General features: G+C 48.5%; 1 protein-coding gene across 7 annotated transcripts; it reads right to left on the reverse strand.

Moving 5' to 3' along the window:
- Positions 1–4,209: 4,209 nt before the first annotated feature.
- Positions 4,210–16,918, reverse strand: LOC140406254 (uncharacterized). Of its 7 annotated transcripts, none has more exons than XM_072494367.1 (3): positions 16,866–16,918; positions 9,102–9,217; positions 4,210–6,228 (listed from the first exon to the last, which is right to left on the reverse strand). In XM_072494367.1, exon 3 carries the CDS (start codon positions 6,141–6,143, stop codon positions 5,469–5,471), a length of 675 nt encoding a protein of 224 aa, XP_072350468.1. In that variant the 5' UTR covers positions 6,144–6,228; positions 9,102–9,217; positions 16,866–16,918; the 3' UTR covers positions 4,210–5,468. The 7 variants fall into 7 exon arrangements, with proteins under 7 accessions (XP_072350468.1, XP_072350470.1, XP_072350469.1 ...); XM_072494369.1 differs by having other exon boundaries at positions 16,862–16,879; XM_072494368.1 differs by lacking the exon at positions 16,866–16,918 and adding an exon at positions 16,764–16,783.
- Between the last annotated feature and the right edge of the window lie 10,261 nt (positions 16,919–27,179).

Below are 27,179 nucleotides of genomic sequence, written 5' to 3' on the forward strand. Positions count from 1 at the left end.
AAGTAAGGCTCACTGGTCTATAGTTACCGGGGTTATCTCTACTCCCCTTCTTGAACAAGGGGACAACATTTGCTATCCTCCAGTCTTCTGCCACTATTCCTGTAGACAATGACGACATAAAGATCAAAGCCAAAGGCTCAGCAATCTCCTCCCTAGCTTCCCAGAGAATCCTAGGATAAATCCCATCCGGCCCAGGAGAAACATCTATTTTCACACTTTCCAGAATTGCTAACCCCTCCTCCTTATGAACCTCAAGCCCTTCTAGTCTAGTAGCCTGTATCTCAGTATTCTCCTCGACAACATTGTCTTTTTCCTGTGTGAATACTGACGAAAAATATTCATTTAGCACCTCTCCTATCTCCTCGGACTCCACGCACAACTTCCCACTACTGTCCTTGACTGGCCCTACTCTTACCCTCGTCATTCTTTTATTCCTGACATACCTATAGAAAGCTTTAGGGTTATCCTTGATCCTACCTGCCAAAGACTTTTCATGTCCAAAGTACCTCAGAATCTGCACAAACTCCCCCACCCCTTCTAGTGGGTCCGAAATATACAGGAGCAGAACATCCACATAGAGAGAGACCCGATGCTCCTCCCCCCCCCCGAACCAACCCCTGCCAATTCTTTGAAGCCCGCAGCGCTATGGCCAACGGCTCTTTTGCAAGGGCAAATAGTAACGGGGAGACGGGGCACCCGTCTCGTCACTCGGTGAAGCCTAAAATACTCCGACCTCACCCTGTTCGTGCATACACTTGCTACGGGGGCCTGATAAAGTAGTTGGACTGACCCAATGAATCCCTCACCGAATCCAAACCTTCTTAGCGTTTCCCACAGGTACTTTTATTCTACCCGGTCAAAGGCTTTCTCTGCATCCATCGCAGCCACTACTTCTGCCTCCCCTCCTTCTGAGGGCATCATAATAATGTTTAGGAGCCTCCGTACAGTGGAGTTCAATTGCCTGCCCTTAACGGAGCCTGTCTGATCCTCCCCTATCACCCCTGGGACACAGTCCTCTATTCTAGCAGCCAAGATCTCGGCCAGCAATTTGGCATCTACGTTCAAGAGCGATATCGGTCTGTCGGACCCGCATTGTAGCGGATCTTTCTCCCGTTTGAGAATGAGAGAGATCGAGGCCTGTGACATTGTTTGGGTGGGGGGGGGGGGGGGGGGGGGAAAGAGTTCCTCTCCCTTTAGCCTCGTTAAAGGTCCTTAGCAGGAGTGGACTCAACAGAACATAGAACATTACAGCACAGTACAGGCCCTTCGGCCCTCGATGTTGCACCGACCTGTGAAACCACTCTGTAGCCCATCTACACTATTCCATTATCGTCCATATGTCTATCCAATGACCATTTGAATGCCCTTAGTGTTGGCGAGTCCACTACTGTTGCAGGCAGGGCATTCCACGCCCTTACTACTCTCTGAGTAAAGAACAAGAACAAGAACAAAGAACAAAGAAATGTACAGCACAGGAACAGGCCCTTCGGCCCTCCAAGCCCGTGCCGACCATGCTGCCTGGCTAAACTACAATCTTCTACACTTCCTGGGTCCGTATCCCTCTATTCCCATCCTATTCATGTATTTGTCAAGATGCCCCTTAAATGTCACTATCGTCCCTGCTTCCACCACCTCCTCCGGTAGAGAGTTCCAGGCACCCACTACCCTCTGCGTCAAAAACTTGCCTCGTACATCTACTCTAAACCTTGCCCCTCTCACCTTAAACCTATGCCCCCTAGTAATTGACCCCTCTAGCCCTGGGAAAAGCCTCTGACTATCCACTCTGTCTATGCCCCTCATAATTTTGTAGACCTCTATCAGGTCGCCCCTCAACCTCCTTCGTTCCAATGAGAACAAACCAAGTTTATTCAACCGCTGCTCATAGCTAATGCCCTCCATACCAGGCAACATTCTGGTAAATCTCTTCTGCACCCTCGCTAAAGCCTCCACATCCTTCTGGTAGTGTGGCGACCAGAATTGAACACTATACTCCAAGTCTGGCCTAAGGTTCTATACAGCTGCAACATGACTTGCCAGTTCCTTGCAAGAACTGTGTGTCCAGTTCCAGAGGCCGAGGAAATGCCCCGTCCCCATCCGACCCCTGCGCACCCTCAGTGAGGCCCAGAATTGGCAAGTCATGTTGCCTATCTCTGACATCTGTCCTATATCTATCTCCCCTCAGTTTAAAGCTATGTCCCCTCGTGCTAGACATCACCATCCGAGGAAAAAGGCTCTCACTGTCCACCCTATCTAATCCTCTGACCATCTTGTATGCCTCAATTAAGTCACCTCTTAACCTTCTTCTCTCTAACGAAAACAGCCTCAAGTCCCTCAGCCTTCCCTCATAAGATCTTCCCTCCATACCAGGCAACAGTTCCGAAAATTTCTTGTAGAATTCTACAGGATAGCTGTCCGTCCCCGGGGCAAGGGCCCGACTGCATACTCCCTAGGCCCTTAAAAATTTCCTCCATCTCTATCGGGGCACCCAGTCCCTCCACCAGATCCTCTTCCATCTTTGGAAACCTCAATTGGTCTATAAATGGCTTGATCCCTTCCCCTCCCGTCGGGGGTTCTGACTCGTAGTTTACCATAAAACACCTTGAAGACTTTGTTCACCTCCTCTGGGTCCAAGACCGTGTTACCTTCCTTATCCCCAACTCCCCCAATTTCCCTGGCCGCCTCCCTCCTACGAAGTTGGTGCGCCAGCATTCTACTCGCTTTTTCCCCATACTCATAGACTGCCCCTTTAACCTTCCTCAGCTGTGCTACCGCTTTCCCTGTGGTCAGCAGATCAAACACCGCCTGCAGTCTCCGGCGCTCCTTCAGTAGCCCCGTCTCGGGGGTCTCCGTGTAGCTCCTGTCTACTCTGAGCATCTTGATACGTGACCCAAAGCCTCACCGGATGCAGCAGCCCAAACTTCACCCCTTTGTTGTGGAGGGCCGTCTTAGCACGGTTGAATCCAGTGGGCCTCTTGGCCAGTTCTGCTCCCAGGTCCTGGTTTATGCGAATTATGCTGTTCTCCCACCTGCTGCTCCGCTCCTTTTTGGCCCATCGCATGACACGTTCCTTGTCTGAGAAGCGGTGGAATCGTATCACCATAGCTCTCGGCGGTTCGTTAGTCTTGGGCTTCCTTGCGAGGACTCGGTGTCCAGTTCCAGAGGCCGAGGAAATGCCCCGTCCCCATCAGGGTCCCCAGCAACGTGGTCACAAATGCGCTCGCATCCGACCCCTCCTCACCCTCAGTGAGGCCCAGAATTCACAGGTTTTGTCTCCTGGACCTGTCTTCCAATCTCTCCTGCCACCTCTTATGCAAGGCATCGTGCGCCTCCACCCTGACGGCCAGACCAAGTATTTCATCTTCGTTATCCGAGACCTTTTTCTCGATCTCCTTGCATCTTCTGGGTCTCCACCATCTTCTCCATTGAGGCCTTCATCGGGGCCAGCATCTCCGTTTTCAGGTCTGCAAAAACAACTCCTGCTGTTCCCACGACCACTGGGCCCACGCTACCTCATCCGAGCCAGCCTGTTCCCACGCCCGTTCCACCCGCTTCTCAGCACTCGCTTGCTTTGCCGCTCTGCTCCTGGTCCCCTCCATAAACCGATGCGGGGAACCTTACCAGCGTTGCTTGCCCCGACGAATTTCACCGAGGAGCCGCAGAAACTCCTAAAAAGGGCCCGTAAGTCCGTTCGCGGCGGGAGCTGCCGAGTAACCGACCTACCCTCGTAGGGCCACCACCGGGAGTTCCGTTGTGGATATTTTCTAACTGCTTCTGAACCTTTTTCAAATTAATTTGTCCTTTCTGAGCCTCTTTAGAAATCCTATTGTGGATAGACTCATAATGCCCGTCACCCTCTTATCCAATCCCCAGGATATCTCTCAACCCTAGCCTTTTATCTCAGACTATCTTATATTCGGTGGGGTTACGGGGATAGGGTGGAGTCGTGGGCTTAAGTAAGGTACTCTTTCCAAGGGCCGGTGCAGACTCGATGGTCCGAATGGCCTCCTTCTGCATTCTAAATTGTATGAATCTATGATCTATTAATCATTCCCTGTAACATGTCAATGCTATTGTATACTCCTGCTATCACTTAGGAACTTCTCCATTCACGTTTAAATAAGACTTGCTTCTCAAGTCTATGAACTCAACCACTGTGAACCCATTCCTATCACCACTTGAAAGATTTAGAGAGGGGGTTGAGCTCAGAAGTGATTTTTAAGTAGTTTATTGAGAAGGAACAGTTTAAATATTATGCAGAAGTTAAAGACAGAAAAACGCACAACCTGTGTCAGGTGAGAACGATTTACCGGTCCCGGAGGACAAACGGATGGAAGACACAGAGTGAGAGCTGGTCTCCATAGTTATAGAAAATAATGGTCTCCGTAGCTGGTGGCCGCAGTCTCCTCTGAATGGTTAACTGGTGTGAGCCAGAGTGTGGGTGTTGGGCTGAAGCCAGTACGGATCACTTCAAAATCTCTTTGCTCGAGAGCCTGTTTTAACCTATTTTTTTAAAATTTAGAATACCCAATTCTATTTTTCCCAATTAAGGGCAATTTAGCACGGCCAATCCACCTACCCTGCACATCTTTGGGTTGTGGGCGTGAGACCCATGCAGACACAGGGAGGATGTGCAATTCCACACGGACAGTGACCCAGGGCCTGGATTAAGCCCAGGTCCTTGGTGCCGTGAGGCAGCAGTGCTAACCACTGTGCCACATGCCACTGTCTGTTTTAACCTTTACACAGACAGTTGGTTTATGTATGGGTCATGCGATCCAATTGTAACAGGGTTAGAAATGTCTTGTTTCAGGGCCTGTACTAGAGACATGTCCTTGGCAGAGATAACAGGCCTGCCCTGTGTTTGTCAGCCAGCAAGCTGCTATGGAAGCTTTCTTCAAAAGTCAGAGAGAGAGTGAGATATTTCAATAATATTCCATACATTTCTGAAGAATTTATAAGGTTATTAGGCATAGATTTCTGACAGTCCATTATTTTGTTTGCACTGGTCTTCATTCCCATGCTGAGGGGATTTCTGACCCGGGCGAAAGGGACAACATTTGGGAACTCTCAATTCTCCACCAATTCCCATTGGCCTTCTTCCTGCTGGATAATGGAGGTGTCACTGTGTGTAATGTGCAAGTCAGAAAGAATTGTCAGCAAGGATTAATCAGCACTGTCTAATTGTAGAGTTCGCATAAAATATCAATTTTGGATTAAAGTAAATGTTCAGAATCTTGTTGTAAACTAATTTCTGATGAGAGTTCCTGAATTATGGGGAAAGATCACAGACAGCAGTTCTTCATGGAACACTGCAACCCCGAGAACACAATCAGCTATAGATCCAGAATATTAAACTGCAGCCTGTTACAGGGATTATTAACATCTGCAGAAACAAACCCCAACTGTCAGAATGAACATGGTTCAGTCCTGGATGTGATTAAGCAGCAATAACAATCAAATCCCAGCAGTCACTTGTGAACTCGTTGGTGTGTCTGTAAGTTTGATGACTGAGTGAATTGCTTCCCGCACTTTGAGCAGGTGAATGGCCTCTCCCCAGTGTGGACTCGCTGGTGTGTCTGCAAGTCAGAGGATTGAATGAATCCTTTCCCACACTCAGAGCAGGTAAATGGCCTCTCCCCAGTGTGAACTCGCTGATGTTTCTGCAGGTCAGAGGGCCCAGTGAACCCCTTCCCACACTCAGAGCAACTGAACGGTCTCTCTCCACTATGAACTCGCTGGTGGGTCCGCAGGTCGGATGACTGAGTGAATCCCTTCCCACACTCGGAGCAGGTGAATGGTCTCTCTCCAGTGTGAAATCGCTGGTGTACAGTGCGTTCGGATGAAGACCTAAATCTCTTTCCACAGGAAGCGCACCTGAATGGCTTCTCCTCAGTGTGAATTCGCTGGTGCTTCAGTAGGTCAGAGGACCCAGTGAAGCCTTTCCCACAGACAGGGCAAGTGAACGGTCTCTCTCCAGAGTGAATCCGCTGGTGTGTCAACAGATTAGATGACTGTGTGAATCCTTTCCCACACACGGAGCAGATGAACGGCCTCTCCCCAGTGTGAGTGCGCCGATGGTTTTCCAGCTGGGATGCATAATTGAATCCTTTCCCACAGTCCTCACATTTCCACGGTTTCACCATGGTGCACTCGGTGTCCTTGTGTTTCTCCAGGTTGGATGATCATTTGGCTCGGTCTGCAAACCCTCTTCCTCTAATCTCCTGTAAACTGAGTTTACAAAAGTCATCACTGTCAGTGCAGGGTAGCAATTCAGAACAGACAATTCTAGTTTGTTGCAAATCTCTGACCCACACATTCTCCCTCCTCTCTATGCTTAAATCCAAATAACATTTTCGGCAATTCTTTCTGTATCTTTTTAACAAAGTTGAACCACTGGAGATAACTAGAGAGGGGGGGGGGGAAGAACCTCAGGGCTATAGTAGTAGGGGGTTTCAGTTGCAAGGGGTGCAGACAGGCGGTTCTGTGGCCGCGAAAAAGACTCCAGGATGGTATGTTGTCTCCCTGGGATGTCACTGAATGGCTGCAAGGCATACTGAAGAGGGAGGGCAAACAGACAGATATCGCGGTACACATCGGTACCAATGATATCGGCAGAAAAAGGGATGAGGCCCCTCAAGCAGAATTTAGGGGGCTAGGGAGTAGGTTAAAAATCAGGACCCAGAAGGTAGTCTCTGGATTACTTTCGGTGCCATGTGCTAGTGAATATAGAAATAAGAGGTTAGTCCAAACGAATGCATGGATGGCAAGAAGGGACAGGAGGGAGGGCTTTAGATTTCAGAGACATTGGAATCTGTACAAGACGGACGGTTTGCGCGTGAACCGAAATGGGACCGGCGTCTTTGCAAGGATGTATGCTAGTGGTGTTGGAGAGGGTTCAAACTAACTTGGCAGGAGACTGGGATACTGAGAGAGGTTTCAGCAGGGATAGATTCACAGCTAAAATTAGAAGAGACATCAAGTGAGTCAGGAAGGCATAGCAGAATTTGTAGACCAGGTAAATCATATCATAGAATCTACAGTGCAGGAGGCTAATCGACCCACTGAGTCTGCACCCAAAGAGCATCCCACCCAAGCCCATACCTCCATCCTATCCCCGTAACCCAGTAACCCCACCTAATCTTTTTGGACAGGAAGGGCAATTTAGCATGGACAATCCACCTAACCTGCACATCTTTGGGCTGTGGGAGGAAACCGGAGCACCCGGAGGAAACCCACGCAGACACGGGGAGAACACGCAGACTCCGCAGTGATCCAAGCCAGGAATTTAACCTGGGTCCCTGGAGCAACAGTGCTAGCCGCTGTGCTACCGTGCCACCCTCACACAAGTCACAAGGGAGTTTTTCAAGATTAGATGGTATTTGTTTTAATGCAAGAAGTCTGACGCACAAAGCAGATGAGTTGAGGGCACAAATTAAAACATGGGGGTACAATGTCATTGCTGTCATTGCGACATGGTTGAGAGAGGGACAAGATTGGCAGCTCAATATTCCAGGATATAGAATCTTCAGACGAGACAGTGAAAGAGGTAAAAGAGGAGTGGGTGTCGCATATTTGAACAGGGAATCAATTAAAGCAGTATGAAGGGACATCTTCAAAGGCTCTTCAAATGAAGCCCCATGGGTTGAACTTTAAAACCAAGAAGAAGCAATCACATTGCTGGGAGTGTTCTATAGGCCACCTACCAATAGGAATACATGAGCAGTTATGTAGGCAAATTTCAGAGAAGTGCAAAAGTATTAGGGTAATGATAGTGAGGGATTTCAACTTCCCCAACATTAACAGGGGTAGTCATAGTGTAAAAGGGTTACAGGGAGCGGAATTCTTAAAATTCATCCAGGAGAACTTTTTGAGCCAGTCTGTAGAGGGTCTGGACTAAATTTTAGGTAACAAAGCTGGGCAAGTGGTTAAAGTATCAGTGCAGACAGTATCATTTTGCAGACAGAAAAATAGAAAAGAGAAGGTGGAGGCCATTGGGCCCTTCGAGCCTGCTCCGCCATTCATTATGATCATCAAGTTCAATACCCTGATCCCGCCTTCCCCACCATACCCCTTGATCCCTTTAGCACCAAGAGCTATGTCTAATTCCTTCTTGAAATCACACAACGTTTTGGCCTCAAATACTTTCTGTGGAAGTGAATTCCACAGATTCACCACTCTCGCGGTGATGAGATTTCTCCTTATCTCAGTCCTAAAACGTTTACCCCTTATCCTCAAAACTATGCCCCCTCCCCCCCCCCCTAGTTCTGGACTCCCCACCATCAAGAGTATTCTTCCTCAATCTACCCTGTAAGAATTTTATAATTTTCTTTGAGATCCCCCTTCACTCTTCCAAACTTTTAGTCTCTCCTCATGACAGTCCTGCCTTCCCAGGAATCAGCCTGGTAAACCGTTGCTGCACTCTATGAAGGCTAACATACTATTTGCCTTCTTTACTGCCTGCTGTACCTGTGCAATTGCTTTCAGCGACTGATGCACCAAGGTCGCGCTGAGTATCCACCTCTCCCAATTTACATCCATTCAAATAATAATATGCCTTCCTATTTTTGCTACCAAAGCGGATAACCTCACGTTTATCCACATTATACTGCATCTGCCATGCATGTACCCAGTCACTCAGCTGTCCAAATCCCACTGAAGCATCTCCGCATCCTCCTCACAGCTCACCCTCCCACCCAAATTTGTATCATCTACAAATCTGGAGATAATACATAACAGTTTGGGTCTTAGCACAGATCCCTGCATTACCCACTAGTCATTGCCTGCCAATCAAAAAAAGACCCATTTATTCCAACTTTTTGCTTTCTATCTGCTAACCAGCTTTCCATCCATCTCAAGACACTATCCGTAATCCCATGCGCTTTAACTTTACATATTAATCAGCTATGCGAGACCTTGTTGAAAGCCTTCCGAAAGTCTAAATAAAACACATCCACTGGTCAACTCTACTAGTTACATCTTCAAAGAATTTGAGTAAATTTATCAAGCATAGAATTTCATAGAATTCACAATGCAGGAGGCCATTCGGCCCATCGAGTCTGAGGAAGGAGCAGTGCTCCGAAAGCTAGTGATTTGAAACAAACCTGTTGCACTTTAACCTGGTGTTGTAAGACTTCTTACTGTGCTCGCCCCAGTCCAACGGCAGCATCTCCACATCATCACTTTTTGAATAGTGGGGTTACATTCGCTACTCTCCAATCTGTAGGAACCATTCCAGAATTTTAGAAAATTACCACCAATGGATCTACTATTTCTCAGGCCACTTCTTTAAGTACTTTGGAATGAAGTGCTTCATAATTCCTTTAGATTCAAGATTGTTATAGAAAAGGACAAGGATGGGCCTGAAATCAAAGTTCTAAACTGGGGGAAGATCAGATGTGATTTGGTCAGAGTGGACTGGGAGCAGACACTTTTAGATAAATCTGTGACGGAACAGTGGGACACATTCAAGAAGGAAATAGGGAGTACCGGGCCAACATGTTCCAATCAAGAAAAAGGGTGGGACCAACAAATCCAGTGAACTCTGGATATACAGCATTGGATGAGAGAAAGGCAGGGTTTTGGCTGATATTGAGGCCCTAAAACAGCAGAAGCCCTTGAGTCATATAGAATGTGCAAGAGGGAACTTAAAAAGGAAATTAGGAGAGCGGTAACTTGTGTGTGGAGCCGGAGGGCGTAGGTAGGGTTCTAAATGAATACATTGTGTTCACTAGTGAAAAGGCCGGTGTGGGTATAGAAATCAGTGAGAAGGACTGTGAAAATGTTTTTAAAATTAACATTGACAGAGAAGAGGGGCGTCATTCTCCGCCGGCGGGAGTCTCCGTTCTGCCGGCGCCCGGGGGTTTCCCGACGGCGTGGGGCTGCCCCACAATGGGAAACCCCATTGACCGGCCGGTGTTACGGAGACTCCCGCTGGCCGGTCGGCGCAGAAATGTGGCGGGGCGGGTAGGAGAATTTCGCCCGAGGTTCTGAGTGCTCTGGCAGGCTTAGAAGTAGACAAATATCCAGGACCAGATGAAGAGAGGAAATAGCAGAAGCACTGGCAATAATTATCTGGCCACAGGAGAGGTACCAGAGGACTGGAGTATAGCCAATGTGGTATCATTATTCAAGAAGGGAGAAAGGGATAAAGCAAGAAACTACAGACCAGTCAGTCTAACCGCAGTAGTGGGGAATCTATGGAAGAAATTCTGAAAGATCGAATTAATCTGCATTTGGAGACGAAGGGATTAATCAAGAACAGTCAGAACAGGTTTTGATAAGAGGTCATTATTGAATTTTTCAAAGAGATGACCAGGTGTGTAGATGAGGGCAATGCATTTGACGAAGTCTACTTGAACTTCAGCAAGGCGTTTGATAAGGTCCCACATGGGAGATTGATAGCAAAATTAAGAGCTCATGGGATCCAAAGACATATGGCAAATTGGATCCAGAATTGTGTAAGGGGCAGGAAGCAGAGAGTGATGGTGGAAGGGTGTTTTTCTGACTGGAGGCCCGTGTCCATTGGGTCCCACAGGGATCAGTGCTGGGCCCTTGCTGTATGTGGTTTACATAAATAATTTAGACATGACTGTGGGAGGGTTAATCAGTAAGTTCACGGATAATACTAAAATTGGTGGATGGTAAATAGCGAGGATAGCCTTAGATTACAGGAGGGGCTGGTCAGATGGACTGATCAATTGGCAATGGAATTCAATCTGGATAAAGGTGAGGTGATGCGCTTGGGCAGGACAAACAAGGCAAGGGAATACACAATGAATGGCAGGACCCTAGCAAGCACCGAGGATCAGGGGGACTTTGGTGTGTCCCTTAAGTTAGCAGGGCAGGTGGATACAGTGATTAGGAAGGCAAAAGGGATACTTGCCTTTATTAGGAACATAGGAACAGGAGTAGGCCATTCAGCCCTTTGAACTTGTCCTGCCACTTAATGACAACATGGCTGATCTGTGACCTAACTCAATGTGCCTGTCTTTGGCCCATATCCCTTAATATCTTTGCTTAACAAAAATCTATCTATCTCAGGTTTAAAATCAACAACTGCTCTTGCTTCAACTGCTGTTTGTGGGAGAGAGTTCCAAAACTCTACCACAATTTGATTGAAGAGATGCTTCCTAGCTTCTCTCCTGAATGGTCTGGCCTTAATTTTTAGACTACATCCCCTAGTTTTAGCATCTTCAATCAGTGGAAATAGTTTAACTTTATCTACCCTGTCTTTCCCTGTTAACATCGTGAATATTCCATAATATCTTGAATATTCCAATCAGGGCACCCCTTAACCTTCAAAATTCGAGCTAAATTAGGCCTAATATGTGTAATCTCTCCTCGTAACTTAACCCCTGTATACAGGCCAAACCATCCTTCCGAAGGTGTGGTACCCAGAACTGCTCACAATATTCCAATTGGGGTCTAAGCAGGGATTTTATAGCTGCAGCATAACTTCTATGTCTTTTTACTCCAATCCTCTGGATATAAAGGCCAACTTTCCGTCAATCTTCTTGATTATTTTCTGCACTTGTTCGTGGTATTTTAAGGATCTATGCACCTGAACCCTCAAGTTTCTTTGAACATCCACTATACCTAACCTTTTTCCATTTAGAAAGTGCTCCGCTCTAACCTTTTTTTGGTCCAAAATGGATAACCTCACACTTGCTTACATTGAATTCCATCTGCCACAATTTTGCCAATTCACGTAATCTGTCAACATCTCCTTACAATTTTGTGCTATCATCTCGTCTGTCTAATACCATCTAACTTTGTATCATCAGCTAATTTGGATATATGATTTTCTATGCCATCATCCAAGTCAATAATTAATTATGTGACTAATTGAGGCACCAACACAGATCCCGGTGGTACACCACTAGTCACTTCCTGCCAGTTAGAGCAATTACCCATTATCCCCACTCTCTGTTGCTGCCACTCAACCAATTTCTTAACCATGTCAAAAATTTGCCCCCAATCCGTGGGCTTCCACCTTAATTAACAGTCCCTTATGTGGAACTTTTAGTTTAAGAGCAAGAAGGTTATGCTAGAACTGTATAAAATGTTGGCTAGGCCACAAGTAGAGTAGTAGAGTATTGTGCGCAGCTCTGGAATCTACATTATAGGAGGGATGTGATAGCACTGGAAAGAATGCAGAAGAGATTTACCAGGATGTTGCTTGAGCTGGAGAGTTTTAGCTATGAAGAGAGACTGAGTTGTTTTCCACATAGCAGAGGAGACTGGGGGAGACATGAGTGAGACATATACAATGATGAGGAGCATAGCCAGACAAGAAAAAATATTTCCCCTTCCTGGAGAGATCAATGATCAGGGGCATTGATTGAAGGTAAGGGGCAGAGGTTCAGAGGTCATCTACGGAAAAACATTTTCACACAAGAGGGTGGTGGGAATCTGGAACTCACTGCCTGAAAGGGTGGTGGAGGCAGAGACCCAATAACATTTAAGAGGTATTTAGATGTGCACTTGCAATGCCAAGGCACACAAGGCTATGGGCTAAGTGCTGGAAATTGGGATTAGAATGGTTAGGTGATTGTTTCTGACCCGCGCAGTCAATGAGCCAGAGGGCCTTTCCTGTGCTGTCGGCAATCTTAGAATCCTAGAATTTACAGTGCCGAAGGAGGCCATTTGGCTCGTCGAGTCTGCACCAGCCCTGGGAAAGAGCATCCGATCCAAGCCCACACCTCCACCCTATCCCCCTAACCCCACCTAACCTTTTTGGACACTAAGGGCAATTTATCATGGCCAATCCACCTAACCTGCACATCTTTGGACTGTAGGAGGAAACCGGAGCAGCCAGAGGAAACCCACGCAGACAAGGGGAGAACGTGCAGACTCCGCACAGACAGTGACCCAAGTCGGGAATCGAACCTGTGACTCTGGAGCTGTGAAGCAACTGTGCTACCCACTGTGCTACCATCCTGCCCATCTATGACTATGACACTCCATACAATCCCTACATATAGGTCATGCCTCACAAACCATATCGAGTTCTTTGAGAAGGTGACTGAACAGGTAGACGAGGGTAGAGCAGTTGATGTGGTGTATATGGATTTCAGCAAAGCGTTTGATAAGGTTCCCCACGGTAGGCTATTGTAGAAAATACGGAGGCTGGGGATTTAGAGTGATTTAGAGATGTGGATCAGAAATTGGCTAGCTGAAAGAAGACAGAGGGTGGTGGTTGATAGGAAATGTTCAGAATGGAGTTCAGTTACAAGTGGAGTACCACAAGGATCTGTTCTGGGGCCATTGCTGTTTGTCATTTTTATCAATGACCTAGAGGAAGGCGCAGAAGGGTGGGTGAGTAAATTTGCAGACGATACTAAAGTCGGTGGTGTTGTCGATAGTGTGGAAGGATGTAGCAGGATACAGAGGGATATAGATAAGCTGCAGAGCTGGGCTGAGAGGTGGCAAATGGAGTTTAATGTAGAGAAGTGTGAGGTGATTCACTTTGGAAGGAATAACAGGAATGCGGAATATTTGGCTAATGGTAAAGTTCTTGGAAGTGTGGATGAGCAGAGGGATCTAGGTGTCCATGTACATAGATCCCTGAAAGTTGCCACCCAGGTTGATAGGGTTGTGAAGAAGGCCTATGGAGTGTTGGCCTTTATTGGTAGAGGGATTGAGTTCCGGAGTCAGGAGGTCATGTTGCAGCTGTACAGAACTCTGGTACGGCCGCATTTGGAGTATTGCGTACAGTTCTGGTCACCGCATTATAGGAAGGACGTGGAGGCTTTGGAGCGGGTGCAGAGGAGATTTACCAGGATGTTGCCTGGTATGGAGGGAAAATCTTATGAGGAAAGGCTGATGGACTTGAAGTTGTTTTCGTTGGAGAGAAGAAGGTTAAGAGGAGACTTAATAGAGGCAAACAAAATGATCAGGGGGTTAGATAGGGTGGACAGTGAGAGCCTTCTCCCGCGGATGGAAATGGCTGGCACGAGGGGACATAGCTTTAAACTGAGGGGTAATAGATATAGGACAGAGATCAGAGGTAGGCTCTTTACGCAAAGAGTAGTGAATGCCCTACCTGCTACAGTAGTGAACTCGCCAACATTGAGGGCATTTAAAAGTTTATTGGATAAACATATGGATGATAATGGCATAGTGTAGGTTAGATGGCTTTTGTTTCGGTGCAACATCGTGGGCCGAAGGGCCTGTACTGCGCTGTATCGTTCTATGTTCTATATAGAAGCCATTCAGCCCATTGAAAGAGTACCCTACCTAATCTCCCCCCCCCCCGCCCTATCCTTGTAACCACGCTTAACATGTGCACCTTTGAACTGTTGGAGGAAATCGCAGCACCCAGACTAAACCCACACAGACACAGGGAGAACATTCAAATTCCACAGTCACACAAGGCCAGAATCAAACCCAGGTTCCTGGTGCTGTGAAGCAACAGTGCTATCCTGACCGGCCTCACTAGGTAAATCCCTGTGCTATGCACCGAGTTTCATTCACTTACGCATCACCCTTTCATCCCTGGCATACACAGACTCCTGGTTAAACAGCAAGTTAATTTAAAATTCTCACCACTCTTTTCAAATCTCTCCAATCGAGTTACTCTGCCAAGTTTAGATCTGATGTTTGGACTGAGTTTTCCACTTCCAATTGGAAAGAACAAAGAAAATTACAGAACTGGAACAGGCCCTTCAGCTCTCCAAGCCTGTACCGACCATGCTGCCTGTCTGAACTAAAAAACCCTACCCTTCCGGGGACCATATCCCTCTATTCTTATTTATTCATGTATTGGTCAAGACGCCCTTTTAAAGTCACATTGGATCTGCTTCCATTACCTGCCCCGGCAGCAAGTTCCAGGCTCCCACCATCCTCTTTGTAAAAAGCTTCCCTCACACATCTTTTTTGTCCCTCGCACCTTAAACTTATGTCCCCTAGTAATTGACTCTTCCACCCTGCCAAAAAGCTTCTGACTATCCACTCTGTCTATGCCCCTCATACTCTTGTAGGCTTCAGTCCATGCCCCTCATAATCTTGCAGGCTTCTGTCAGGCCACTCCTCAACCTGCATCGTTCCAGTGAGAACAAACCAAGTTTCTCCAACCTCTCCTCATAGCTAATGCCCTCCATACTGGTACTATGTCGTTAGTTCCAATATGTACCACGACCTCTGGCAGTTCACCCTCTCCGTTCAGAGACATCCTGGACCTTGATACCAGGGAGGCAACATACCATCCTGGAGTCTCTTTCATGTCCACAGAAGAGCCTATCTGTACTCCTAACTAAAGAGTCCCTACAGAATCAACTATAGAATGATCAACTACAGAATAAGACATAGGAGCAGAATTAGGCCATTCGACCCATCTAGTCTGCTCTGCCATTCAATCATGGCTGATACTTTTCTCATCCTCATTCTCCTGCCTTCTCCCCATAAGCCCAGATTGCCTTGTTAATCAAGAACATATCTATCTCTGTCTTAAAGACACTCCGTGATTTGGCCTCCACAGCCTTCTGCGGCAAAGAGTTCCACAGATTCATCACCCTCTGGCTGAAGAAATTCTTCCTCATCTCTGCTTTGAGGGATCGTCCCTTTAGTTTGAGATTGTACCTCTGCTTCTAGTTTTTCCTACAAGTGAAAACATCCTCTCCACATCCACTCTATCCAGGCCTCGCAGTATCCTGTAAGTTTCAATAAGATCCCCCCCTCATCCTTCTAAATACCAACAAGTACAGACCCAGAATCCTCAACCGTTCCTCATACGACAAGCTCTTCATTTCAGGGATTATTCTTGTGAATCTCTCCTGGACCCTTTCCAAGGTCAGCACATCCTTCCTTAGAGTCAGGGCCCAAAACTACTCACATGACTCCAAGTGGGGTCTAACCAGAGCCTTATAGGGCCTCAGAAGTACATCCCTGGTCTTGTATTCTAGCCCTCTCGACATGAATGCAAATATTGCATTTGCCTTCCCAACTGCCGACTGAACCTGCATGTTAACTTTAAGAGAATCATGAATAAGGGCTCCCAAGTCCCTTTGTGCCTCGGACTTCCTAAGTATTTCCCATTTAGAAAATAGTCTCTAGTTCTATTTCTTCTTCCAAAGTGCATAACCTCACACGTTTCCACATTGTATTCCATCTGCCACTACTTTGCCCACTCTCCTAGCCTGTCCAAGTCCTTCTGCAGACCGCTTGCTTCCCCAATACTATCTACAGATGTTTTTGTTTCTTATAAATTTAGAGTTACCAATTCATTTTTTGCAATTAAGGGGCAATTTAGCTTGGCCAATCCACCTACACCGCACATCTTTTGTGTTGTGGGGGCGAAACCCACGCAAACACAGCGAGAATGTGCAAACTCCACACCGACAGTGACCCAGTCGGGATCAATCCTGGGACCTCGGCGCCATGAGTTAGCAGTGCTAACCACTGCACCACCGTGCTGCTCTCTACAGATCTTCTAATATCCTGTAAAGAAAGTTCATAACATTTGTGTAGGCTAGAAATTGGGAAGAAATCAACATTCCTCTTGGTTACAGGGGAGTGTAAACCGCCCCATTCCAGGCCCCTGTGAAAGGGGTTTCCAAAATCTATCAGTGTCAGTCCCGGAGATATTCACAACTTTTCCCCTCCTGCTGCTCGGAGCAGGATGACCGCGCATACGCGCTGCTGCACAGTGCCCCCTATAAAGATGGCGGCCGTTAACTCGGGGCCTCCAACTCAGGGAGCATCTGCCGTGGCCCCGCTTGGTGCGACTGAGGGACCGATCAGTTCTTATTCTGGTTTGCTGTCACCTGTGACGTTTCTATGAAACCTCCCCACCCATTCCGCGGCCTCCATTAGCCTCCTATATTCCGACCGTTCCCCTCTCTTGTCGAGCCAAAATTACTACCTGCCTCAGCAATACCACTGCACATCCGCATCTGGCAAACCACATGGCGCATGCTCCGTTCACAACCCATCCGCGCCTGCGCAACAAGCCCCAGCAGTGAGAGGGCAAATTTTGATTTGCTGTGAAAGCTGGGTAACAGGCCCGCCACTGAATGGAAATATGTTAAATTCATAATTATGCTGCCTGGTCCGATTATAATATGAGACATAGGGACAATATGTCAAATTACTGAATCAATTCATACAGCAATTAAAGTGCACAGGCCGGGACAGGCGGCCATGATGGGCGTGGTCGCACAGTTGGCAGCTTGCGCTTGTGATTACATTTTTGGTCCTTTTTCCCAACTAACGGGGATGTTTTGATGGGAGAAGGTGCAGGATAGTGGAGATAGAGTATATTCCACCGGTGGATGGATTTGTGGGCCAGAAGTGGTTTTAGGCGAAAGGAGCTGTTGGAGAAAGAAACCTTTCCTGCCACACGGAAAGATGGTGGAGGGCAAGGGGTCAGCCCTACCATCTCAATGGTATATGGAGCAGCTGGTGGACTTCTTGAATGAGAAGTTCAGCCAGCAGAGAAATAAGTCTCTGGAGGACCTGGCGAAGACGGGGATCGACCTTGTGGAGACGAGGCTGGAGACCCAAAGCCAGGCGATCCAGAAGTTGGAGGAGATGGTGGGGGATACGAGGAGCAGCTTACTTCATTGGCGGCTGTTATGGGCGAGGCCTTTCAGATCCCCAAAATGTATCATTGAGTTCAACCAACTACATGAGTTCAATCATATTACAAACAGCAAAGATCCCAGCACTGATCCCTGTGGAACACCACTGGTCACAGTCCTCCAATTAGAAAAGCATCCTTCCATTGCTACTCTCTGCCTCCTATGACCTAGCCCGTTCTGTATCCACCTTGCCAGCTCACCCCTGATCCCGTGTGACTTCACCTTTTGTACTAGTCTACCATGAGGGACCTTGTCAAAGGCCTTCTGAAGTCCATATAGACAACATCCACTGCCCTACCTGCATCAATCATCTTAGTGACCTCCTCGAAAAACTCTATCAAGTTAGTGAGACACAACCTCCCCTTCACAAAACCATGCTGCCTCTCACTAATACGTCCATTTGCTTCCAAATGGGAGTAGATCCTATCTCGAAGAATTCTCTCCAGTAATTTCCCTACCACTGAAGTAAGGCTCACCGGCCTGTAGTTCCCTGGATTATCCTTGCTACTCTTCTTAAACAGAGGAACAACATTGGCTATTCTCCAGTCCTCCGGGACATCACCTGAAGACAGTGAGGATCCAAAGATTTCTGTCAAGGCCTCAGCAATTTCTTCTCCAGCCTCCTTCAGTATTCTGGGGTAGATCCCATCAGGCCCTGGGGACTTACCTACTTTAATATTTTTTAAGACACCCAACACCTCGTCTTTTCAGATCTCAATGTGACCCAGGCTATCTACACACCCTTCTCCAGACTCAACATCTACCAATTTCTTCTCTTTGGTGAATACTGATGCAAAGTATTCATTTAGTACCTCGCCCATTTCCACTGGTTCCACACATAGATTCCCTTGCCTATCCTTCAGTGGGCCAACCCTTTCCCTGGCTACCCTCTTGCTTTTTATGTACGTGTAAAAAGTTTTCCTTAACACTATTTGCCAATGACTTTTCGTGACCCCTTCTAGCCCTCCTGACTCCTTGCTTAAGTTCCTTCCTACTTTCCTTATATTCCACACAGGCTTCGTCTGTTCCCAGCCTTTTAGCCCTGACAAATGCCTCCTTTTTCTTTTTGACGAGGCCTACAATATCTCTCGTTATCCAAGGTTCCCGAAAATTGCTGTATTTATCCTTCTTCCTCACAGGAACATGCCGGTCCTGAATTCCTTTCAACTGACACTTGAAAGCCTCCCACATGTCAGATGTTGATTTGCCCTCAAACATCCGCCCCCAATCTATGTTCTTCAGTTCCCGCCTAATATATTGTTATAATTAGCTTTCCCCCAATTTAGCACATTCATCCTAGGACCACTCTTATCCTTGTCCACCAGCACTTTAAAACTTACTGAATTGTGGTCACTGTTCCCGAAATGCTACCCTACTGAAACATCTACCACCTGGCCGGGCTCATTCCCCAATACCAGGTCCAGTACCGCCCCTTCCCTAGTTGGACTGTCCACATATTGTTTTAAGAAGCCCTCCTGGATGCTCCTTACAAACTCCGCCCCGTCTAAGCCCCTCGCACTAAGTGAGTCCCAGTCAATATTGGGGAAGTTGAAGTCTCCCATCACCACAACCCTGTTGTTTTTACTCTTTTCCAAAATCTGTCTACCTATCTGCTCCTCTATCTCCCGCTGGCTGTTGGGAGGCCTGTAGTAAACCCCCAACATTGTGACTGTACCCTTCTTATTCCTGATCTCTACCCATATAGCCTCACTGCCCTCTGAGGTGTCCTCCCACAGTACAGCTGTGATATTCTCCCTAACCAGTAGCGCAACTCCGCCACCCCATTTACATTCCCCTCTATCCCGCCTGAAACATCTAAATCCTGGAACGTTTAGCTGCCAATCCTGCCCTTCCCTCAACCAGGTCTCTGTAATGGCAACAACATCATAGTTCCAAGTACTAATCCAAGCTCTAAGTTCATCTGCCTTACCCGTAATACTTCTTGCATTAAAACATATGCACTTCAGGCCACTAGACCCGCTGTGTTCAGCACTTCTCCCTGTCTGCTCTGCATCAGAGCCCCATTGTCCCTATTCCCTAGTTCTCCCTCAATGCTCTCACCTTCTGACCTATTGCTCCCGTGCCCACCCCCCTGCCATACTAGTTTAAACCCTCCCGTGTTGACACTAGCAAACCTCGCGGCCAGGATATTTATGCCTCTCCAGTTTAGATGCAACCCTTCTTATATAGGTCACTTCTGCCCTGGAAGAGCTCCCAGAGGTCCAGATAACGGAAACCCTCCCTCCGACACAAGCTGTTTAGCCACGTGTTTAGCTGCTCTATCTTCCTATTTCTAGCCTCACTGGCACGTGGCACAGGGAGTAATCCCGCGATTACAACCCTAGAGGTCCTGTCTTTTAACTTTATGCCTAGCTCCCTGAACTCCTGCTGCAGGACCTCATGCCCCTTCCTGCCTATGTCGTTAGTACCAATATGTACAAAGACCTCTGCCTGTTTGCCCTCCCCCTTCAGGATGCCCTCTACCCGTTCGCAGACATCCTGGACCCTGGCACCAGGGAGGCAACATACCATCCTGGAGTCTCTTTCACGTCCACAGAAGCGCCTATCTGTGCCCCTGACTATAGAGTCCCCTATTACTATTGTCCTTCTGCGCTTTGACCCTCCCTTCTGAACACCAGAGCCAGCCGTGGTGCCACTGCTCTGGCTGCTCCTGTTTTCCCCTGATAGGCTATCCTCCCCGACAGTATCCAAAGGGGTATACCTGTTCGAGCGGGGGACAACCACAGTGGATTCCTGCACTGACTGCCTGCCCTTTCTGGTGGTCACCCACTTCTCTGCCTGCACCTTGGGTGTGACCACATTTATATAACTGCGATCTATGACGCTTTCCGCCACCTGCATGCTCCTAAGTGCATCCAATTGCAGCTCCAACCGAACCATGCGGTCTGTGAGGAGCTCCAGTTGGGTGCACGTTCTGCAGATGAAGCCATCCGGGAAGCTGGAAGCCGCCCGGACCTGCCACATCTCACAGTCAGAGCACTGCACCCCTCTAACTGACATTGCGTCAATTAATTAAAATTAAAAGTTTTATATATATATATATTTTTAAGTTACTGTTAACTATCTGTTTCCTAGCACTAGATTTCTAATATAAATGCGAAAGCTAAATATAGTACTCTCCGATCTCTGGCTTAGATACCCCTCTAAATTATAATTAAGTAATTATGTTTAATTAGTTACCAATGCTTAATTTTTTTAATTTAGTGTAGATTCCCAACCAGCCACTCAGGTCACAGCTTTTCTGTTTCCCCCCGACACACACAATTTGAAAAAAGGTATAAAAGTAAAAATGAGTAAAAATCACTTACTTACCTTCTTACCTTCTGAGTGTCTTAGATGTTCTCAGGTTCTCTCCCTGACAGAGACTGCTCCTCCTCCTCCGAACAGCTCCCGAAACTAGGCCGCGATCTTTTAAAATCTCCGTTCAAGAAGTTCAAGTTCAAGATAGGGTGTTCTCGGGTGTATGGGTCGGGGAGGGCAAGGTGTCGGAAATACACCAGGAGTTGAAAGAAGAGGGGGAAGCGCTGGTAGAAGAGTTGAAGGGTAAATGGGAGGAGGAGCTGGGGGAGGAGATCGAGGAAGGTCTGTGGGCTGATGCCCTAGGTAGGGTTAATTCCTCCTCCTCGTGTGCCAGGCTCAGCCTGATACAATTTAAGGTGGTCCACAGAGCGCACTTGACGGGGACGAGGTTGAGTAGGTTCTTTGGGGTAGAGGACAGATGTGGAAGGTGCTCAGGGAGCCCGGCGAACCATGTCCATATGTTTTGGTCATGCCCGGCACTGGAAGGGTTCTGGAGAGGAGTGGCGGGAGCAATATCTCAGGTGGTGAAAGTCCGGGTCAAGCCAAGCTGGGGGCTAGCAATATTTGGAGTAGTGGATGAACCGGGAGTGCAGAAGGCGAAAGAGGCCGGCATTCTGGCCTTTGCCTCCCTAGTAGCCCGGCGAAGGATCTTGCTAATGTGGAAGGAGGCGAAGCCCCCCAGCCTGGAGGCCTGGATAAATGATCTGGCTGGGTTCATAAAGTTGGAGAGGATTAAGTTCGCCTTGAGAGGGTCTGCGCAGGGGTTCTACAGGCTGTGGCAACCGTTCTTAAACTATCTCGCGGAGCGTTAGAGGAAGGTCGGTCAGCAGCAGCAGCAAACCTGGGGGGGGGGGGGGGGTGGAGGGGACGTCCTGGGAGGGGGGGGGGAAAGTGGGGACTGCCTGGGAGGGTGGATGAGCAAGAGATAACATGAGGAGTTGGGGAAACTGGCACGTACGGGTGAGGGCCAGTGTACAAAGCTGTGTAAATATATCATTTTGCCATGCATATATCTTGCTCTGCGCGATTTCTCGTTTTTGTTTTGTTACGGGGGGGGGGGGGGTTGTTGTTTGTGAGGGAGAAAAATTGTGTTAAAAAACTTTAATAAATATATTTAAAGAAGATGAACGGCATACGCCATATCCGCACTGCCCCTTACCACCCGGCTTCAAATGAGGCCTAAACAAGCATTCTTCCGGGTCAATGGACATAAGACTGGCTCACTGTTTGTTTTCGTATAGGACCACCCCCCATGCGGCGGCTGGGGTAGCTGCCGCAGAACTCCTAATGGGCCGGAGACTTCGCACCCACCTTAGTATGGTTTTCCCGGACATTGGCGCAAAAGTACGCCGCACAAAAAGAACGGCAGGGACAGGGTTTTTCTCGGCATCAGCCGATTCGGCAGTTTGCGCCCGGTGACCCAATGTTCGTTTGCAATTTTGCTGGTGGTGCCCAGTGGGTCCCTGGCGTAATCTTTCGCCAAACGGGCCCTATACTTACCAGGTGCAAGCCCAGGGTCGTCTCCAGTGCAAACATGTAGACCACGTTCGGTGCAGAAGACTATCCCTTCCAAAGATTCCCCGCCCCCGGAGCTTATTTCTACAGCCGCAGAGACCAGAGACAATGGAAAGTAGTCCTTGCAATCTTCCTCTGGTGCCTCACTCAAAGCCTGCGCAGGTCGTTACAGAACCGCGCGGAGATAGAGACGCCGAGATGACAGAGGCAGCAGACTCTAACTCCGAGATAGAGACATTCTGACGCATCAGAGGAGGAATCCTCGGGCCCACGGGCCGTGGATGTACAACCGTTACGCCGTTCATCACGGAAGCGCCGGTCTCCGTCTCGTTACACGCCGCCCGACCCAGCGCCTCGTGCAAATGGTGTCCGGCCTGCGGCAAAACGAATCCGACGCCCTCCTTCACCAGGGTCTTCGGTGGATTCCTTGGACTTTGGGGGGGGAGGGATGTTATAACCTGCCTGCTTACCATTGGCTGGAGACTAATGACAATCCCACAACCCTGTGGGAGTATGAGCTTCCCCAATGAGGGGGCGGAGAAATCATGAGCAGACTCCCTGTATAAATAAAGCTGGCCAGTTTGGAACCAGCAGGAAGGAATAAGCAGCAAGTGAGGTTGCTGCTGTTGTGTATATATATATATATATATATATATATATGTTATTGTAAATAAATGTTATTTCTTTGTATCCTTGAAACTCGTGCTGGATTTTTCGTGGCCCTCACAAAAAGGTGGTTAGTGTGTTAGTGGGTGTTGGAATTGTTCGGAGGGTTTGGGACAGGGACTGCTGACACGGGAGGGACTTTTGAAATAGGATATGAGGAGGGTTGATGATGGTGGACATCTGAGTTGTAGGATGTGGGCAGGAGGCTGGCCCAGGAGGGGCAATGGTTGATCGGCAGGTGGGGGAGGGACCAGGCTGATCACATGAAATGTCAGAGGGGCGAATGGGCCGGTCAAAAGGTCCCGTGTGTTTGCTCATTTGAGGAGTTTAAAGGCGGATGTGGCATTCTTGCAGGAAAGACACCAGAAGATTGGGCATCAGACCAGGTTAAGGAAACGGTGGGTAGGTCAGGTCTTTCATCCAGGATTAGATCTGAAGACGCGGGGGGATGGCGGTCCTGATAAATAAGCGGGTAGCGTTTGAGGTGGGGAACATAGTGGAAGACTCCAGGGGGAGGTTCGTTATGGTGAATGGGAAGCGTTTGAGGAGGGGATGCCAGTGAATGTTTACGCCCCAAACTGGGATGATGTTGAGTTTATGAGGCGGGTGCTGGGGAAGATCCCGAACCTGGACTCGCACTAGCTGATAATGGGGAGGGCGGGGGGGATTTTAATACGGTTATTGAGTTGAAATTAGATTGGTCAAGTCCGAGATCGGGGAGGGTATCAGCGGTGGTGAGGGAATTGAAAGGGTTCTTGGAGCGTATGGGAGTAATCGACCCGTGGAGATTTGGTAGGCCAAGGGCGAAGGAATTTTCATTCTTCTCCCCTGTGCACAGGGTGTACTCCCAGGTTGACTATTTTGTGATGGATGGAATGTTGTTGGCAAGGATGGTCAGTTTGGAGTACTTGGTGATTATGGTTTCAGGCTACATAGGGTTCAGCATTGGGTGGATTTATAGGTAAATTGGGGGGCAGCGCCTGCAGTGGAGGCTGGATATGGGACAGTTTGTCAGGAGGTTTGTGAGCGGGTGAGGGCTACTATTCAGGGTTATGTGTAGCTGAATGACACAGGTGAGGTTTCGGCCACCACGCTATGGGAGGCATTGAAAGCAGTGGTGAGGGGGAGTTTATATTAATGTGGGTGCATAGAGACAAAATGGAGCGGGCGGTGATGGCGAGGTTACTGGATGAGATCCTGTAGGTGGATTGGAGGTATTCAGCGGCCCCGTAAGCTGTTTGAAGGAGCAGCAGAAGTTCCAGATGGAGTTTTTACTGACATCTACGGGTAAAGCAGTGGAGCAGTTGAGTAGGGGCAGTCTCTGAATATGGGGAAAAGGCGAGTAGGATGTTGGCACAACATTTGAGGAAGCAGGAGGCGGCAAGGGAGATCAGAAAGGTGAAGGATAGAGGAGGAATACAGTCTTAGACCTAGTGGGGGTAAATGGGGTGTTTGGGGACTTTTATGATTTGGAACTCCCGGCCGGGGTGGAGGGACTGAGACGTTTCTTAGACGGGTTTGAATTCCCCAAGGTTGAGGAGGATCTGATGGAGGGACTGGGAACCCCCATTGGGCTGGTGGAGGTGTTGGAGGGTATGGGGGCGATGCAGGCAGGGAAGACCCCGAGCCCGGATGGGTCCCCGGGGGAATTTTGTAAAAGGTTTTCGGGGGACCTGGGGTCCCTGCTCGTAAGGACATTGAATGAGGTGAGGAATAAGGGGATGCTCCCCCCTACATTATCGTGGGCCTCGATTTCCTTAATTTTAAAGAAGGATAAGGACCCGGAGGAGTGTGGGTCCCACCGGCCAATTTCATTGCTAAATGTGGAGACTAAGTTGCTGGCCAAGACATTGGCCTCACGGATTGAGGACTGTGTGCCGGGGGTGTTAGGGGAGGCCCAGACGGGGTTTGTAAAGGGGAGGCATCTGTCGGCTAACATGAGGCAGTTGTTAAATGTTATGATGCCCCTGGAGGGATGAAATGTGGAGGTGGCGGTCACCATGGACACAGAGAAGGCCTTCGACCGGGTGGAGTGGGACTATTGTGAGAGGTGTTGGGGCAGTTTGGGCAGCGGTTTGTGGATTGGGTCCGGCTGTTGTACTGGGCGCCGGCATCGAGTGTGCGGAACAAACCGGGTGAGCTCAGAGTATTTCAGGTTGCACCGTGGAACGAGATAGGGTTGTCCACTCTCCCCATTGTTCTTTGCCTTAGCAATAGAACCACTGACGATGGAGCTTAGGGCGTCAAGGGACTGGCAGGGGATAGTGCGGGGAAGGTGGAGCATAGGGTCTCGCTGTACATGGATGATCTATTGTGCTCTATATATCGAACTCTTTGAAAGGTATTGGGGGGATTATGGGCATATTGGGAGGAATTTGGCAGGTTCTTGGGGGACAAATTGAAAATGGGGAAGAGTGAGGTTTTTCCGAACCAAGCGAGGAGGCAGGAAAGGAGGTTGGGGGAGTTGCCGTTTAAAGTAGTGGGGTCAAGCTTCAGTTATTTGGGCATTCAGGTGGCATAGGGATGGGAGCAGCTGCACAAGCTGAATCTGGCTTGGTTGGTGAAGCAAATTAAGGGGATTTTAGGAGGTGGGATGTGCTCCCACTGCGGGATGGGTGCAGTCGGTGAAGATGGCGGTTCTCCCGAGGTTCATATTTGTGTTCCAGAATCTCCTGATCTTTATCCCAAAGGCTTTTTAGGAGCGTTAATGCACTGAATTTGGGTTTCTCTGGGCAGATAAAGACCCGCTGGTCAAGAAGGTGCTGCTTGAGTGGGGACGAGGAGGGGATCGGTCGGCTCTTCCAATCTTGATGAATTATTATTGGGATGCGAATATAGCCATGGTTAGAAAGTGGGTAGTGGGGGAGGGATCAGAATGGGAGCGGATGGAGGCAGCCTCTTGTAAGGACTCGACTTCGGGGTACTGTTGACGGCGCCTCTACCATTCTCGCCAGTCAGGTACTCCACAAGCCCTAGTAGTGGTGGTGGCCCTGAGGGTATGGGGACAGTGGCAGCAGCACCTGAAGCTGAAGGAGGCCTCAGTTTGGGCACCAATCTGCGGGAATTATAGGTTTGCTCCGGGGGGGCTGGATGGGGGATTTCAGGGTAGCGGCGGGAGGGATTGAGCGGTTAAGGATCTATTAGTTGGGGCGGCTTCTCAAGATTGGAGGGACTGGTGGAGGAAATTGAGCTGCCCAGCGGGAATGGGTTCCGGTATTTGCAGGTGAGGGATTTTGTTAGGAAGCAGGTGACGACCTCTCCCCACCTGTCACCACAGGGGCTACAGGATAAGGTGGTGTCTAAAACAGGGGTGGGTGAGGGCAAAGATTGGGGTAGTGAAGCATAAGTGGGAGAAGGAGCTGGGGAGGGAGTTGGAGACTGGGTTGTGGGAGAAGGCTCTGAGGAGGGTGAACGCGTCCTCTTCATGTGCAAGCCTTATTCAGTTCAATGTGGTCCCCAGAGCACATATGACTGGATCTTATTGGAATGGCAGGACTCGGGGCCGCGATGGTTTGTGGAGGGGTTTGCCTGGAGATGGCAGCCGTTCATCGACTACTTATAATATTTTATAATAATCTTTTTGTCACAAATGGGCTTACATTAACACTGCAATGAAGGTACTGTGAAAAGCCCCTCGTCGCCTCATTCCAGCGCCTGTTCGGGTACATGGAGGGAGAATTCAGAATGTCCAAATCACCTAATAGCATGTCTTTGGGGACTTGTGGGAGGAAACCGGAGCACCCGGAGGAAACCCACGCAGACACGGGGAGAATGTGCAGACTCCGCACATACAGTGACCCAAGCCGGAAATCGAACCTGGGACCCTGGAGCTGTGAAGCAACAGTACTACCCACTGTGCTACCGTGCTGCCCTTCAAAGATAGTTAAGATGAAGCAGTGGAGGGGGTGGGGGGTGGTGCAGGGTGTTAGGGGGTTAAAAAGGAGGTAGGGGGTGAAGAGCGGGACGGTGGGGTGTTGGATATTTTTTTTTTTGGTTATTTGTATTCCTGTTTGCTTGCTTTTTTGTGGTGCTGGTTGGTGTATGCCTCAATAAAAATATTTTTAAAAAACTAAAGTGCACAGGCCCTCTCCCATATTT

The sequence above is a fragment of the Scyliorhinus torazame genome, unplaced genomic scaffold (genome assembly GCF_047496885.1).
Source record: "Scyliorhinus torazame isolate Kashiwa2021f unplaced genomic scaffold, sScyTor2.1 scaffold_385, whole genome shotgun sequence".
NCBI lineage: Eukaryota > Metazoa > Chordata > Chondrichthyes > Carcharhiniformes > Scyliorhinidae > Scyliorhinus > Scyliorhinus torazame.

What these genes read in the sequence shown, in the direction of transcription:
- LOC140406254 (XM_072494367.1), bottom strand. Translation starts at nt 6,143, where the DNA reads ATGGTGAAACCGTGGAAATGTGAGGACTGTGGGAAAGGATTCAATTAT.